At 45.2% G+C, this 18,357-nt stretch overlaps 1 protein-coding gene across 2 annotated transcripts in view; it reads right to left on the reverse strand.

Moving 5' to 3' along the window:
* Window positions 1-2,822: 2,822 nt before the first annotated feature.
* sult4a1 (sulfotransferase family 4A member 1) overlaps window positions 2,823-18,357 on the reverse strand; it is a 51,156-nt gene continuing 35,621 nt past the window's right edge. Inside the window, exons 7-8 of one of the 2 annotated variants that reach the window (XR_002665247.1) lie at window positions 4,288-4,372; window positions 3,442-3,465 (exon numbers count right to left, since the gene is read on the reverse strand). Coding sequence is in view for 1 of the 2 variants with exons in the window: in XM_022749593.1 (XP_022605314.1) it covers window positions 3,353-3,465 (113 nt within the window). In the remaining variant the exon portion in view is untranslated. Of the gene's footprint in view, window positions 3,466-4,287; window positions 4,373-18,357 lie in introns of both variants that reach the window. The other variant, XM_022749593.1, reaches the window with a different exon arrangement.

Consider the following 18,357-nt stretch of genomic DNA (forward strand, 5'->3'; position numbering starts at 1 on the left):
TCTTATAGTTATTATACTTTTCAGGTGCCAACAAATGAAATTAAAAAACAAATAAATAATTTCAAAGCCCCTTGTTTTCATCTACAAAGACCTCACAAGTCGACAGTAAAGACGAGGGTCTGAACTCTGCCTTTATACCTGGTAGACATTAACAGTACACCTGTATCAGCTGCTAACTTTAACCACCAGGCAACAGCATGGTCTTTTAAACGCTGATCTTGTAACCACCATGTTTTTAAGATACCAGTTTACATCTGTAGAGCAGTGTTGAGACGTGGACATGTAGAATTCAATGTGATTATTTATATAGTGATGGTCTTCAGTTCCAGTGAAGACAGCTGCAGTCTCTGTGTGCTGCTATCAGCCCGCTCATCTCGGTGTCTGTGTGAGCCAGTGTGTTTTGTTACTGTACCACTTGGGGGCACCAGACTTTTTCATATTCTACACATAGTGACTTTAAAAGTTTCTGATAAGGTGCTGAGTTAAATTTCTGAGAAACTCTGGGGATTTTTTTCTCAAACACACACACACACACACACACACACACACACACACACACACACACACACACACAGCACAGCACATGAAGATAATACAGTTTGTACAGTGATAATAAGTGATGGTGGCTGTATAATCCAGCTATGAAACTGAGCTGCTGGGGTGTGATGAGTCTCTTCTCTACAGGTTTCGCCTCACCTCTTACAATCACCTTCCATATGTCGACCTGACCGGGAGCCACTGTTGCAACAGACTGATGGACTCAGGATCAGGGTTAGACTGATATATAAATTTAAAGGCAGAGTTGGTGTTGTCTGTAAACCCTATAATTCACTGTCAGCATTTTGTTTTCTAATTGTAACAGTTTTCAGTCAGCAACAGTAGGGTGTTGTTGGTGGGGTTGATTCCAGACTTACAGACAATAATGTATTAAATTATCTTCACGATAAAGTAGATGTGTGTGGCCTGACCTATAGAGATACTGACTGTGAGTTTCCATGTCCTGTAATGGTGTAGTCTACATGTTTCAGAAGGTTTACCCACCTGACAAACTGATTACAACCATCAGAGTGAATGGCTGAGGCTACATGTGGATATTTGTCTGATATTCACTGTGAACCACAAGTCAAAATAATGACTGACCACATTTAGAAATTATAATGTGTTTGAGTTATTTTGAAGGCTCATAACCCAGCTTGTATTCAGTAGTGAAAAAGTTATATTTGAAAGTAGCTTTAAAGCTGCACGAAAAAATATTCTTACATATGAAAAATATATCACATGACTTTGTGATGTGAAAGTGTTTGCTCGTTGTGATTAACCACTCAGAGAATTATCACCCTGCTCTACTGAGCCTTTTACCGTCTTTTAGTTCATTGTACATGCGGCATTGTGGGTGGGACTTGGGTTCCACCCATCCTTACTGACAAGGAGAACATATATTTTCTTAACTTTTATATTTAACTCTTAATATTTACATTTAAATGTAAACATATCCCTTCCTAAAAGAAGTATTTATTAGGCTGCTATCATGTGTTACGTCTGGACTAATCATAGCAGGCCATTTTACCTGTCAGTCTAGCTCACCCAGCAGTTAATTTCTCTCTCTCTCTCTCTCTCTCTCTCTCCCTGCATTAAACTTCAATAATCAGCTAGATCTTCAAGACAAAATGTTATTTCCTTAAACAGAACTAAAATGTCATGTTTCTAAATAAATGGACATATTTGTCAACAGCAAAAAAACTATATACACATAACTATAACAGTGATTAATTTCCACAACAGTAGAGCAGTATAACTGCGTGTGTTGTACTGAACACAAACTGTTGTGGGTAAATAATAATTCATCTCAATAGAGAAAGTTATTTGGAAAAAGATTTTAAAAGTGTCATAATCAACCAGATGCGTTAGTCACCTTTCACAGAAGAATCAGTCATTATATTTTACCAAGTAAAGGAACTTGTCAAAGGAAGGAAGATAGTCATTTCTGCAATTAAAAGGCCCTGTTAAAATTACTTGGGCCTATCCCAAATTAAAATCCTGGTGCTATACCTGGTTCACTGTTTTGGTTCAACCTTGTTTGCAGCAGCAGCAGCAGCAAGCAGGTGGCTGTTTTCAGTGAAGAACTTCTGACTGACCACCTGTGCCACCAAACAACAGAGAGACACAGTCAGTAACTAGTTGCTGATCACAATGGAGAAACTAGAAGCTAAAGTGGCAGATATTATTCCCAAGATCAATATGCATGTTAGGGAGTCCAAGAAAAGTTGAATCGGGGGCAACTGTACTTGGATGTAGATACCTGAATACATTTCATCTCAAGAGGCCTCTTCAGTTCCAACTGAAGAGGCCTCTTGGATGAAAGCTGTGGATGGATTATAAAGCTTCAAATAAAAAATATTTTTTTGGAGAAGAGTGTTGTATCTGTCCCTGACACTTTATTCTTGAGCCACCTCAGCTGGGTCATGTCAGTGCAAAGGTACAATGATCTAAGGGCCAGCCTCAGAGGATCGCCACCTTTTGTTGGAGGGATAGCTTCTGATAGGATGACCCACGGCACAGTCATCTGGTGAGGGACCAGAACAAGAAACCTTAAGACATCAGGATTGATTCAAATAAAGTGTTAAATCATCACACAGCTACTGAAACCTTCTCACCAACACCTGTCTGCTGCTGGAACTAAGTTGTTTTTTTCTAACTTCACAGATTCATTAAAATAAGAATCTGGGCAGGATTTGAACGTCTCTCTTTTCATTCATTCATTTTTCATCAGAGTACAACCTCGTGAACACTTCAGGAAAGAGACTTCCTGGCACTTCCTGGTTCATCTCTAATGTACTGTAACACACAGAGCACCTTCAATCTGAAGGACAACAGCCACAACATGAAAAAATCCAGTAACACTAACATGTGATTTTCAGTGTATTTCAGTCTCAAATATCTGCAGGTATCTTGACTCCCTGTTTTGAATGTGGCCATGCAACAGGATTTTTATGAATGTGGACCAGAATGTCAGCTCATTGGCCTTCAGAACTTTACATCAGTCGAACCCTGGTCAGTATCTACAGAGCACACCGTGGAGGTCTGGGTGAGGGACATTTGGTTTTACTATTGACTGAGAAATTTCAAAGAGCTCCTAATGATTCTGGATTCATCTTGATCACAAGAGTGAGATATATTATGACTCATTGACAGATTGCATTCTGGGAGAAGTCCTTTGGTGTAATCCCAAACTTCAGACTGACTGATTGAGTGGAGATGTGGAGCGTGGGTTTTGGCAGGAGTCGTGCACCTGTCCACAGCACTGAAGTGGGAGGAGGGAGGCGTAACGGGGGAGGGCGGGGTGAGGCACTCCTCACAGGCAGAAGTCAAAGGTCAGGTCGGACTTGCCCATCTTCTGTCTGTACACTGCATCAAACTTGTCATTCATAGACACTGTGAAGACGTCCTTCCATAGGCCTACACGACCTGCAGGGAGGACAAAAACACCTTCAGTCATCTTTAGACACAACCTTGATTCCTGTGTTTAAAGAGAACGAGTCCTGATTTATCAGAGGCATGACAGAGAGTAACTGTCAGATCAGATATTTCTAAATGTTCACATTCAGTTGACAGTTTTTTCACAATGCTGTGGATCCTTACATCAAGCTGAGCTGTAAGAAGCCTCAGTCATTCAAGCTGTGCTTGAACTGTGCAAGTACCTTTCTACAGCATGTCACGCAGGTGAGGGTGTGCATGATGTGACGAGGATGTGAAGGTTCCTACCAACCACTACTGAACCTTTTATCTTTTAACAGCAGGGCAGATTTTAGGCCTCAGTGAGCTCAGTAGGGCAATTAATTTCAGACACATGGCTATGACACTACACTGAGAGAATGATGAGAATGAAAAGTAAGGCTGTCATTTGACAGTACAAACAGGAATATCAAACTAAACTCCAAGCCACAGAGAATAATACTGACAGAGCGATTTCATTTTTTAGATTAATTTAAATGTATCATGTGTCATCAAGATCTCCACACATTAGTTTACTGATGCTGACCACAGCAGGACTGTTCACTGTGGTGTTACTGATAGACCTGTCATATAAAATCCAACGTATGTTTTTGAGTCTATCTTCATTGAAAACTTGTACTTATTTAGTCTCAGAGTTGTGATGGCGATGCTCTTAAACCCACATGAATCCTGATTATTCATCTGACAGAATCTGCTGGTATGATTTTTTCTTCTCTGCAATGAAATCATCAGATCTCATCTGACCTGTTTGAGCCTGACGAGGCAGCAACTCACCTGACTCAGGTTAGACTGATTGCCAGCTGATGTGTGCTACAGCACACTAGACACCAGACTGCCATGCACTAAACAAAAAAAAAAGCTGGGAAAAAATAGAAAAACACATGACAGAAACCATAAGTAAACATCAAAATCAAAACATAAATGACAACATAAACCAAACTGAAAAGTGATAACACATCAGGGGATGAATATCTGATGATCTGAAAACACACTGGACCTGCAGCTTCAAATGAAACCTGTGAGAGAGGTATATACACCACCAAATGTCAAGATTTTTGATGGATGACCCCCTATTGTCTAGAGGTTATCAAGGTTATGCTAATGAGGGGGTGGGCGTGGGAATGTAATGTTAATGTAGTAGACTTTCCCGGGGGGGTAATGTTAAAGATGCGTACTGATGTATAAGGGGGGTGTGTATAATACCTTTATGAAACTTTAATTGGTTGAAAATACCTTTATGAAACTTTATATGGTTGAATGGGTTTAAAGGAATAGGTCATCACGCTGTTGTGGTCTGGTTTTTACTGTGTTGGTTAGTTTTGCTCCTGATTGACTTCTCTCTCCCATTCCTGCACTGTGAGTGCCGAGAGGCGGGGCGATCTCCGGGAGCGCTCTTCCACCGGCACACCTGCAGCTCGTTCGGCCTAATCAGCACCCTTTTTAAGACACACTCTCCTTGTCCCCAGTGCTGGATTATTCCCTTTGCTTCTGCTTGTCCCTCGCGTTCTTGCTGATCTCCTGCCTCTCGCCACGCGAAGTCCTTCTTGTGAATTCCTTCTAGTCTAGTGAGTTTTTGGTGCCTTGACACTATTTTCTGTTGTACTTTGACCTTGTGCCTTTTCCCATTTGTATGGTGATTTTCTGTTCTACGTTTTGTGTTGGTACTTTGTTGATTTTTTGTTTGGTACTTTACGTTTACTCCTTCTAAAGTGGTTTTTCGTTGTTATTTTGTCAAATAAACCAGTTTTTTGAATTTACTCTGCATCTGGATCTGGCCTCCCTTTGTCTGGCACATAACACACGCATCCATATTCACAAGCAACAAGTCTTGATGACTAGGAGTGAGAAACGTACATTCTTAAAGCATATTACTGCTGTGAGACAGCGGTTTCTAAGGAACAGGTCATCACGCATATGTATTCACAAGCAACAAACAATGAAACGTTTTTCATAAAGCATAAAACTATTGTAAAAAAATAAAGTTTAACAATTATAGTATAAAATGCATGTTCTCCTGTGTGCATCAGACGCAGGATTCACTGAAAACAGACAACGCTGACGAGATGAGCCACGGTATGAAAAAACTTTATTTTTACCAGCCCCGTTATTGTTTGAAGAAATAAAAAACGTTTAAATATAGCATTTATTTATTTTATAAAAATAAAGTTTCCGCAGAGGTTCACCATCTTCCTCTACAAAACAGAGACAACACATATCTCGATAAGTAATATATATTCCTTCTTCCTGAATCACTAATTATTTCATTTTTAAAAGGTCTGTGCTCTACAACTATGATATTTTTTTTGTCTTTTTTTTTTTTTTTTAAGTTACCTCCGATGAGCTGGAGGGTCTGTACCTTATGCAATCAGACTACGGTAATGTTTCCATTTGTTTGTTTTTGTTTTTCTATTTAACAACGTCAATATCAAAAACGGTATCATTCATTCTCTAACTACCAACAGATTTAATAGACGCTGCTAATTGGCTTAACCGGGTTGGACATCTGGCCGTTTTCCACGGGGAGTTAGGAGGCGTTGAAGAAGGAGAGAGTTCACTGGTAATCTGTCCGAGGGTGAACCATTTAACGGCTTCCAAAATGTCGTAAACCTGGTCTGATGGAAATATCCGAAAATATCCGATCGGAAGGTCCGACGAGGGAATCTGCCGATGGTCCGGATGTAACGGGTAAGTCGATGAAAACTTTTTTAAACGTTTCTTTGGATGAAAGTATTTTTTAAATTTATTTTTTAACAATTCCTGCGGACATCCCGCTTTTACCACTTACACATTTAAAATTAAGACTGGTCTTCCTATGGACTTCCGGAATTTCGGGGGTGTGTCTGTGACGCATTTCCAGCAGTGTATTTGCAAGACAGCGCCATCAGCAGGGTGGCGATGTATTGTCACCTTCATTTAGCTGCATGGAGTGCAGAGTAAATATTGTTTTATTAATTGCGTTTTTCTGCCTAAGTACAGCGGTTCAGTCATCAACTATACCTCCTGAGACTCCTGAGATTCCTGTGACGCAGTCGCATCTACCTGGCCCTTCAGATGGACACGCGCCCATGGCACGGAGACTGATCAGAGGTAGGCTTTGTATATTTTATTTATGGCGCATGATATAAAATAATAAAATTAATAAAATACACGTAAACTAAAATGAGATAACCCAAATCATTAAATCCTAAAGCTAAAAGTACATGACACGCAGAATTAAAACATTTCCTCTCACCTCTTTTGTCACAGAGGGGATACCGAGGAGAAATCTGATTCGTCAGCCCAGAAGAGGGCGAAGAGGACCTCCCTACCTACGTCGGAGAAGCTCAAGAACCCACTCCGTCAATCCTCAGCGTCTGTGTGCGAGCAATCGCAGAGTCATTTGACAGTTGGGTCAGGGTCTTTCATCCACTTTTATGGCTTTGTGTGAGAAGTTGTAAAGTAAGGTGTGACATTTCTACATGGATAAAGAATTAAACTTGGGTTTTTTTTACGATCTTTGTCACTCTGACGTAGTTTCAACCGAATTAGATAAATATGTAGAGGAATTGAACCGTATTCCACCTGCTTTTGCAGTAGACGTTAGCATAGCTAACATAGCTGAAAATTCCTCCGAATCTTATCCTCTTGCGGAAATCCATCAAATCTGCTATACAGAAAATTATTTCCAACCTATAGAAGATGCTCTCAGACTAGTTGAACAAATACCGTTACCCACCCCCTCCCAGCAGCACGAGTCTGACGGTCAAGCCTCTTTTGCCACCGTTGCATCGCTCGCTTCTCACGCTGTGCCAAGAGACCGATAGTGAACCTATTTCCCCAGCCTTGCACGCTGCTCATACAAGCGTGTGTGAATCAAACCCCACTCAACAGAGCGGGGGAAATTCAGGGCGGGAAGCTGAACCGTGCAGAGCACTATCCCGCAACCGTTTCAACAATCTAGAAATGAGACAAGTTTTTACTGTACCACCTCCTAGAAATGTGCCAGATCTAGCTCAATTTTACCAAGACGTCATCCAGATCCTCAAGGATCTGGCCGACGAAGTGAAATTAAAGGCTAAATGTAATGATGTGATACAGTTAGAAGTAAAAGGCGGAAACATGCAAAATCACGTTAATGTTGACCATCGACAAAGCTGGTGAAACTATCCTGCCGGCTTTTGAAGGTTTACTAGGGCGCTTAGTGCAGTCCAACACAAATATAGCCTCAGACGCTAGCCTTGAATTAGTCGTTCAGGTGGTGTGAAACCCCAGAACGAAGGACTCAGCAATGGCAGCTGGTCAGAAGCCCACACGCCGCAAAATACATTTCCTAGCAAACGATGCAAGAGATTTTCCAGTTGATGATTATCCATTTTAATTATTCCACTTTAATAATAATCCACCAACACCTGTCTTTTAAAGTTAATCTCCAGAATGGAGTCGTGACAAGCATAGACAATCAGAGTGGTGGTATGCGGTAGCGGTACTCTGAATCTCATCTACAATCTTAAATTCCCGTTGTGAACGGGGGACAGAGCGTCGTTGTCTTCCCCCGGGTTGAGATTAAACACAAAGAGTACCCCGTGTTAAATTTTCTTTGCGGTTGATGCTCAGAGGTAAATCTTTCAGATGTCTCCCCGTAGCGATAAACATGTTGTAAAACTCTCTGACGGAAATCCCGTCGTTAAACTGGGGCTGGAAAGCCTTAGCCGAAACCTGTCTGCCGTCCTGACAGAGGGCCAGATATTCCACATCATTGTGGAGAAAATTGAAGGGTGACAGGTCTCTTCTCCCCGTGAAGGCTTCGTAGTTTACCATACCCAAAACCACGTATTTGGGTATAGCTCCCAGAAAGAGATTCTCCTGGTTACATATCCTGGAATTCTCCGGGATGGAGTAGGTTTTCACATTGACGAGTGACGGGATAGAGTGCATTGCCCCTCAATAAAGCCGTTGCATGACCTAAGCGCATGATGGGTAAAACGGTGACTTTTTTGACAAAGAGAGAGGCCCCCAATATTCTCAAATGGAAAGCGGAGTCGTGGGCTCCCATGAGGCAGAAGGCGTCGCTGGCGCGGGTAAGTTTAATTCTCATATCTACCGAATTCAAAAGGAGCCTCTCGCATCGTTTAGCAGGTCAGTACTGTCGGCAGCAGTAATTTTTACGCAAAAGTGCAGCAAGGTATCGTTCAGGTCCAGATACTTTTCACCGTCTCTGGGGATAAAGAACTCGATGGGGCCTCCGTCTGTGATGGCGGACAGAGGTCAAATTTCTGTGTAAACCTTATTTTCGATAGACAACTGCGTCATGGGGGCTGAAAATAAATCCAGTTCCGGTGAGGTTCAGGTGAGGTTTCGCGATGGCGAAACCTTTTCTCAGCAGAGGGGATATGACACGAAACAATTTTGAGAATATAGAACCTATGCCTTGACTGTACATGACCGGTGCTCCGTAAAAAGTGGGTAGAACGCCCGCTACTTGACTTTCATAATAACTCACAAAGCGATGAGGATGTTTTTTTTTTTCACAGAGGACGCTGAGAGGTAGCAGGTCTAAAATGTAATTTAACGATGGTTTTACCAAAAGTGAAATTGACAGGTGCGTTCTGATCCGATTTAATCGCTACGTGAATGTTTTCAATGTGATTCTTTGCCACAGGCAGATAGTAGGCGGGGTTAAAATACTGAGTGATGACGTCGCCGTAAGTTCCTTGTGCTTTCATGATTTTCTCAAGAGAGGAGCGTAAGCGTCACCTACCAACTGATGCCATACCACATCACTATAACAGTGGAGATGATAAAACCCCGCTTTTATATCCGCCAGATAGGGTGACATCCTCTCCTCAAAGATGACCCATTCTCTAGGTTTTACCCCATTATGTAAGCCAAGGGAGGGAGAAAACGCAGATGATACTGACCTCCCGCCTGATATTCAAATCTTTTTTTGAACGGCGCTAAAGATTAGGTGAATATCAGATCCTATTTTTATAAGAAAGCCGTTCATCTCGTTCGAGTAATAGCCTCCTCTAATCTTTTGAAGACGGATCTCCGTCTGCACACCCTGGGGTTTCTCTCTCCATTCAAAGTAGCCGGACTCTATGGGAACGTTATACCAGGTGAGGGTATGAAATCTCAGTCAAAGCCACCTGCCAAGGGCCCTCTAAATCAATACGTTGGGCTAAATTCATGTGGAAACTGGAGCCGGTATTATTTTTAAATACCCCGTGGCTGGCGTTGGAGGGGAGGGTGATGTAAAACCACTCGCTCAGATGCTGATCCATGATGTAGCGGTAGAATGAAGGCCCCGGCATCGACGCGCGCGGCTTTTATACATTCTTCATCTCTGGGGCCTTGACCCAGCTGTTGAATTTCTTGGGCCAGTTTTTCCAGTGTACAAAAACCGGTTTTTCGCCCCTGACGGTATGCTGCTTCAAAATTTCTTCCACTCCGTACAGACTGTCTTTAGCCATTTTTACGTTTTGCAGCTCCGCTTCGTAAAACGAACCCTGTATAGGTTCTCCGTCGTAATCTTGGAACCTGTATATGGGGGGAGAACGAGGAATGCTGTTGGAGACTGTAAACACTTCATCCGTAAAACCGTTTGTATTTTTTATCAAACACGCCTCTCAGTTTGGATATTCTGACGAGATCCCCCTTCTTGAACTTCATCTTTACCGTGTCCCAGTGCCGAGAGGGAAATGTACCGTACAGGTTTTGAAACACTTATAAGGCATTCTCAGAGGTCACCTGCATATGCATCATTTTTATACTTTTGTGATAGCTGTGGTTATAGCTTTTCACCAGATCTTGACGTTGAGGTATCGTCGGGTGTTGTTGGCCGTAAAATATCTCTACATTCTAGTTTTTAAAGTACGATTAAATCTTCAATCACTGAGGCCTTCAGGTCACTGGCTGTGGCAAAATGAACTATACTGTGTTTCTTCATCAAAGCTTCGAACCTCTTCTTAAAAAATTCTTTACCGGCGTCCGTTTGCAGCTTTTCTGGTTTCTGACTGTCTTTGAAGATGGATTCAAATGCTGTCACCACCTCATCTGCGTTTTTTTTCTTCAGAGCATGTATGTTGTGAGAAATATCAAAAGTTATGTTACATTGCTAAGAGAGTGTTGTTTTTATATTATGATGATTACTGTTGCTATGCGAAGGGGGAGGTAGGGTGAAACTCAAGGCAGTCACACACACATAGGGAGACACCAGAAGAACAGGATGCTGCCTCAGTTGCTTAAACTTTACTGCAAGTAAACAATAACTCCAAACATGACAAATGGCGGTTACATGAAAAGGGAGAGTAGGTTTTTCTCCAGGTGCAGTCAGCTCAAAAGACGGAGGCACTGTGCCAAGAGGCTGGGACCAGCCTGTGCACCAACGAAGGGAGAGCTGAGTCTAAACAACGGCCTCTCCCCAGCTTTTTCACCAATCAGATAGTTACAATAATATATACAAAACTCTGTGTAACTGCTAAGATAGACACTCTTCTCTGAGACGTTGGCCACAGCTAACTGCTTGCAGACTGTGGTTTTCAGATCGGAGAAGATCCATGTACATGCTGATTTTGATTCTTTAATAGCAAATAAATATTGGTTTCAACGGATAACTTCGAGTGGAGAACTCTTATTGCAAATAAACGAATGCGCTGACAACGTAAGCCTTTTTTGAAAATGTGTCTATGATTGTTAATAAATACTTGAACCCGTCGTTATGTTCCTCCAAGGCTTGCATGTCACAGAGGTTGGCTTGAAATTGGTTTAAAGGCCTAGGAACAAAAACTCTTTCTGGTAAAATGTGTTCTGGCTGGTTTGTGCAGAGTGTAAGCGTCCTGCTCCGATAAAAAATCGACGTTTTCAAGCTTGACTTTCTTACCCCTTTCATCATGCACGCCCCTGCGGAGTCGTTCTACTCCTCCAAAGCTACCCGGATGGGTTGGGTTGTAATACACTTTTTCATGAGCCGTTTCTCAGCCATCCTACCTTCTACGACCTCCGAGGTTTTACTGAACAATAATGACGCTGAGCAGCTTCTTTAATTAATTTTTTTTTTTTTTTCGGGAACAGAGCATAACATGAAATGCAATAATGTAAAATACAAAAAAATCAAGGAATAGTTATTAAGGTAAAAATACATATAAAATATGAACAAACTAACTTTTTATCACCTTTAAAGCTAAGTATAAAATCAAGTTACCCAACTGGGTATGAATAACAAAGTGTAATCTCGTCAATTTAGTCATGGTATTTACAGGTAGGTTGTTTTGCATATGGTAACTGGTCACATCAACAAACAAGGTGTACAGGCTAAACAGATGACAGACATTTACATTGGTGGAGTCTTTAGTCCATTCTTTTACAATTTTTTCAAAGGTCTCTGACAAACCAGATAAGCTTAAACACACAGTGTGGTGTACAATTACTTCCCAGGGTGTATGTATGGAATGGGAGCGCACTTTGTTCAGAATGTTTTCCAGTTGTTGGATTTCTGCAGCCGTCACAAAAATGTCGGTGTCTCTGCGTCTTGAAATTCTGTTTTTATAGTCTGGCCCAGAAGCTCAGTTAACTGACTGAGGACCATAGAGGATCCTCTACGTAAGTCGCTAGTTTTCTCCAGTAATTACTCATTTTATGAAAACAGAACTAATGACCTTTCCAGTAGTTGGTTACCGATCGAAGTTGTCCAATTTTCACCACGTCCTCTCCGACCAGATTGTCGTACATGTCGTGGATGGCCTCATGGATCTTCTTCACTGATTTCAACTTGTGTAATTGAGTCTCTGCCATGCACTTAACTTTGTCGTCGTTCGCTCGGATGTTGCAAAGGGTGAGCAGATGTTAAATAGCGGGAATGAATCGGGGGCTGCAGAGTAGCTTCATCAGCCCGTAAAAGTTGTCCCGGTGGAAGTCTATTGGGCCTGAACATGTGGTCGACCTAGAGCAGGCCTGCTCTGGCCTACTTGTAACCTCTGAAGCCTGACCTCAGAGCCTAATTCCTAGCCTCAGAGCTGAACAAAGAAAAGAGCACCAAAAACCGCCGCTCACAGACTCCAACTCCCAGAAGGCCCTGCAGTTCACACCTGAGTGTGAAATCTGGGGAAGTCCCAAACTCACGCTTCTCATTGGCAGAGATGCAGGGGACCCCGGCGACTTCGCTGTGACATCACTGCATCTATAAAGGTCATGACCCTAGGAGCTATGTTGTCGGGGGCATTTTGCCCCTGGTAGGGTCTCCCAAGGCAGATTGGTCCTAGGTGAAGGGCCAGACGAAGAACGGTTCAGAAGATCCTTATGACGAGTACTAACAAGAACCCGAGTACCCGGCCCGGAGGAACACCGGGGCCCCGCCCTGGAGCCAGGCCTGGGGTTGGGGCCCGTGGACGAGCGCCTGGTGGCCGGGCCTTAGCCCATGGGGCCCGGCCGGGCCCTTGCCTTCGGGTCGGGGATCGGGTTCTGACTGTTGTCAGCGCTTATGCGCCAAACAGCAGTTCAGACTACCCACCCTTTTTGGAGTCCTTGGGACGGGTGCTGGAAAGTGCCCCGAAAGGGGACTCCATTGTCCTACTGGGAGACTTCAACGCTCACGTGGGCAATGACAGCGTGACCTGGAAGGGTGTGGTGGGGAGGAACGGCCTGCCTGATCTGAACCCGAGCGGCGTTCAGTTATTGGACTTCTGTGCTAGTCACAGCTTGGCCATAACTAACACCATGTTCAAGCATAAGGATGTCCACAGGTGCACTTGGCACCAGGACACCCTAGGTCGCAGGTCTATGATTGACTTTGTAGTCGTATCATCAGACCTGCGGCCGCATGTTTTGGACACTCGGGTAAAGAGAGGAGCAGAGTTGTCAACCGACCACCACCTGGTGATGAGTTGGATCAGATGGCGGGGGAAGACGCCGCGCAGACCTGGCAGGCCCAAACGGGTTGTGAGGGTATGCTGGGAAAACCTGGCGGAAGAACCCGTCAAGATGATTTTCAACGCACACCTCTGGCAGAGTTTCGACCGCGTCCCGAGGGCAGTGGGGGACATTGAGTCCGAATGGGCCTTGTTCCGCTCTGCTATTGTTGAGGCGGCTGTTGCAAGCTGCGGCCGCAAGGTAGCTGGGGCCAGTCGTGGCGGTAACCCCCGTACCCGCTGGTGGACACCGGCGGTGGGGGAAGCCGTCAGGCTGAAGAAGGAGGCCTACAGGCTGTGGTTGGCCTGTGGGTCTCAGGAATCAGCTGACTGGTACCGGCGGGCCAAGCGGAGTGCAGCTGCGGCAGTTGCTGAGGCAAAAACTCGGACGTGGGAGGAGTTCGGTGAGACAATGGAGGAAGACTATCGATCGGCTCCAAAAAGGTTCTGGCAAACCGTCCGGCGCCTCAGGGGGGGAAGGCGGCAACTTGCTCACACTGTTTACAGTGGGGGCGGGGAGCTGCTGACGTCAACTGAGGATATAGTAGGACGGTGGAAGGAATACTTTGAGGAGCTCCTCAATCCCACCAACACGTATTCCGTAGAGGAAACAGAGCCAAGAGACCTGGGGATGGATGATCTAATCTCCGGGGCAGAAGTCGCCGACGTAGTGAAACAACTGCGCGGTGGCAGAGCCCCGGGGGTTGATGAGATCCGCCCTGGGTATCTCAAGGCTCTGGATGTTGTAGGGCTGTCTTGGTTGACACGCCTCTGCAACATTGCGTGGACATCGGGGGCAGTGCCTTTGGAGTGGCAAACCGGGGTGGTGGTCCCCATCTTTAAGAAGGGTGACCAGAGGGTGTGTTCCAACTACCGTGGAATTACACTCCTCAGCCTCCCTGGTAAGGTCTATGCCAGGGTACTAGAAAAGAGGGTCCGATCGATAGTTGAACCTCAGATTGAGGAGGAGCAATGTGGTTTTCGTCCTGGGCGTGGAAATGTGGACCAGCTCTTTACCCTTGCTAGGGTGCTGGAGGGAGCATGGGAGTTTGCCAATCCAGTCCACATGTGTTTTGTGGATTTGGAGAAGGCTTACAACCGTGTTCCCAGGGGCACCCTGTGGGGGGCACTCCGGGAGTATGGGGTGGATGGCCCCTTGTTAGTGGCCATTAAATCCCTGTACCAAAGGAGTGTGAACCTGGTTCGCGTAGCCGGCAGTAAGTCGGACCTGTTCCCGGTGAGAGTTGGACTCCGCCAGGGCTGCCCTTTGTCACCGGTTCTGTTCATAACTTTTATGGACAGAATTTCTAGGCGCAGCCGGGTGGTGGATGGGTTTGGCTTCGGTGGCGGGAGGATCTTGTCTCTGCTTTTTGCGGATGATGTGGTCCTCCTAGCTTCATCGAATGCCGACCTTCAGCTCTCGCTTGGGCGGTTCGCGGCCGAGTGTGAAATGGCCGGGATGAAAATCAGCACCTCCAAGTCTGAGGCCATGGTTCTCAGCCGGAAACGGGTGGATTGCCCGCTTCAGGTCGGGGGGGAGGCTCTGCCTCAGGTGGAGGAGTTTAAGTATCTCGGGATCTTATTCACGAGTGGGGGTAAGATGGAGCGACCCGGATCCGGATAAGCGGGAGACAACGAAACGAAATGAAACTGCACACACCGACCATTGCCTTTCCATTGTAACTGCAGCAGAGAGCTTTCTCTGTGAGCCAGTTTACTGAAGGAGGTAACCAACTCTGTGTTTCCCCTGCGGAGTTTGAAGAGTTGACACTTCCCCCGCCTTTTGTGTTTAACTAAACACGACTTACGGATCCAAAAGACATTTCTGCCGACGCAGATCAACGATCTCTCCTGCCTGCAGAAGGACGAAAGAACTTCCTCACGGAGACGCAGACAACCCGACACATGCTACCCTCCAATTACGTCGACACCGCTGGATTTCTTCGCTGCCCAACAAGGAACCGGTCACAGCAACCCTCACGAACGAGGACAGCACCGTCAGAGTCACACCGGAGAACCTGTGTTGGATTTTACAGACGACCTTCACACATCTAGTCGCTTGGAAGCTATCCAAATAAGAGGTTTACGTCTGGGCAGAGATTATATTAATTGTGTGTGAACATAGCTGCTGATGCTAGTTTTTAATTTGCTGTGTTTTGAATTGTGTTTTCTTTGGTTATAACATGGACCGCCGAGTCCGTTGTATGACACAGTTAAGAGTGGTGAAGTTACTGCGTGCTGCTTGCTGTTACTCACCACTCCAGATAAACTGTGTGTCCCTTTGCGGGATTGCTGCATGTGCCACCACGGGTGTGAACCGACAACGGGCATACAGCTTCACGGCCGTAAGCGCGGTTTGGTCATTATTGTGTGTTTATTGTGATCTGTGACTGATTGAGAAGGTCTGAGCTCGAACTTAATCCTTCATTAGATACTCGCAGTCCCTGACCCCAGAGACCCATTGCTCGGAGTGAACTATTAAGGTTATGAGACTGTAAACTGGTTTGGTTATTGTACCCGGTTTCTGGGTGGTGCCCCACATTATTAATTAATATTAATTACCATAATAATACTGGTTAATAATTTAAAGTTGTAAATCAATGATTTTTCAGTGATATTCAGAATTTCTAGTTAATAACCAAACGTGCTCCTACCGGACCCAACATCTGGTTCCCCGTGTGAGGCCTTCAATATATCAGTCTGATCACAATATATACACAATAATTCTTAAGTTTAAATTTTAATCAAAATTTTGACTTCTCTAGGAACCTACCAAGAGTGTTTGTAGTTGGTTGTGTAGTGGATACAGCATACACTAGTGGCCGTGTGGCAGTGAGTGTTAACAATTGCATGTTAAGGTCATATTTAACTCACCATCACCCAACGTGCTTGGCTAGACATCACCTTTCAAGAAAGGACTCTCGTGCATCCCATCTACATCTGCACCCTCGATACAGAGCCACTGCTCATCGGACAAGACCTGCTGGATCGACTGGCCCCTCTCACTGACTGTCATCGGGGACTTATATGTGCTCAGGCTAATCCCCCAAAACCAATGGGCGCTGATAGTGGATCAGTCCCGGGCGAACGAGTAACTGCTATTCGACAATCAAGAGGTCCCCTACCGATGATCATGCCTTTCCCGGAGTCAAACTCAGGCGATGAAGCCGCTACATCTCCGACATCAGATACACATGCCCAACCACACGCTGATACCCTCACTTCCTTTCAGGACATGTGTCTTTCCTGTGCTCACTGGAAAACACGAACCCATCATTATACAGTCCTAAAGTGGTGAAAGAAGTTGGCCGTGAGCCAAGACCTTTTCAACGAATTGTGTCAGCAGGGACCCTCTCCATTCTTCGCCCAGCGAAGCCACCGTATCTTTTGCACAGATGTCCCACAGATGCTTCTTAAAGCCATAGGGATTTGCACCATCTCCATCCAAGTAGGCAAGAAACGGGTTGAACACTTCATGAGCATCGTTCCACAACTCCAAAACCCAGTCTTAGTCGGAGCAGATCTGCTGGTTATGTTGGGAGTCCAGCTGGACACAGCTGGACGTGAACCAAGTCCTATGGTCTCAGGCCGAGACCAACAAACATCCCTTACCTATCGAACTTGAACACATGTTGGGGCAGACCATTCCCCAAGCATGTCAAGTGGCCAGTGAAACAGACCGTGAACAGCAGGTTATCCCCTCCGTCTTGTGATCCTTAAGGGACAGAAGCTCCCCGGACTACAGGCTTTCTTTCAACCCTCGCCCCTCTTCTGGGAACTCAAAGTGACAACTGTGGCACACCGCTGCTCACCGTGGATAACCGCACTATCTACATATCCTGGTACAGAACTCAACTTACCTCCGAATTCAGATACCAGTGCGAGAGGTACTGGGAACATTGATTGACAGCTCCTTCCATGACTTTGAACTAACTGTGTCTGATCGTGTACGCCCTTGTGACACAGCCAGAAAACACGGGTTCAAGCTCTGCGCCTAAGGAGTCAGTCCATGGTTTGGAAGATGAGATTTATCAACAACTAGCTAAGGCTGATGCCCTGACCATGGAAGACTAAAGGGAAGCACTTCGGAAGCTGTTCCATGAGTTCCAACAGATTTTCTCCCATGACTCCCATGACTGTGCTGTTACAGACCTACACACAGTCCACATACCAACGGATCCGAACACACAGAACTGGCTAAGGTGAAAGGAGCCCGGTTTTTCTCAACTGTGGATGTGGCCAATGGATTCTGGACCATGAGAGTTGATCCCGTGGACAAATACAAGCTGGTTTTCTCATTTGGCAACCGACAATACACCTGGAACTGTTGCCCGTTCGGATACTCGAACTCCCCGTCTGAGTTTAACATCTTCCTCCACAAGGCAATGAGTGATGCCGCTTCCCGCGGTAACCTCATCTACGTGGATGATATCCTGATGAGAAGCAGAACGTTTGACGAGCATCTGGTCGAGATCCAGCATGTGCTCAACCAGCTCTCCGCCGCAGGCGCTAAACTGGCACTGGCGAAAGGTCAGTGGTGTCGAACCAAGGTCAAGTACGTGGGACTGACAGTGGGGGAAAAAGGTATCGAACCCCAATCAGGGAGGGTTTGAGCCATCCGTGACATCAAAGCCCCAAAAAATGTGTCAGAGCTCAGAAGCTTCCTGGGTGTCTATAATTACTCCTGACAGTTTGTTGAAGACTATGCGGAAATAGCAAGACCTCTCACAGAACTCCTCCGTAAAGACCAGCCGTTTGTATGGGAGGAATCTCAGGAACGATCCTTCCGCCACATGAAGGAAAAACTTTGCTCAGCTCCCTGTCTGGTCTACCCAGATAAGGACAAGGAGTTTTACCTGGGGGCAAGCTATTCCTCCCGCTGCCTGAGTGCTGCCCTCGCACAAAAGTATGATACTGACAAGAGAGTGGTTGCCTATGCGAGCCGTCCCCTGAGCAGCGTTGA

This window comes from Seriola dumerili, unplaced genomic scaffold, assembly GCF_002260705.1.
Source record: "Seriola dumerili isolate Sdu_G_001 unplaced genomic scaffold, Sdu_1.0 BDQW01000138.1, whole genome shotgun sequence".
Taxonomy (NCBI): domain Eukaryota; kingdom Metazoa; phylum Chordata; class Actinopteri; order Carangiformes; family Carangidae; genus Seriola; species Seriola dumerili.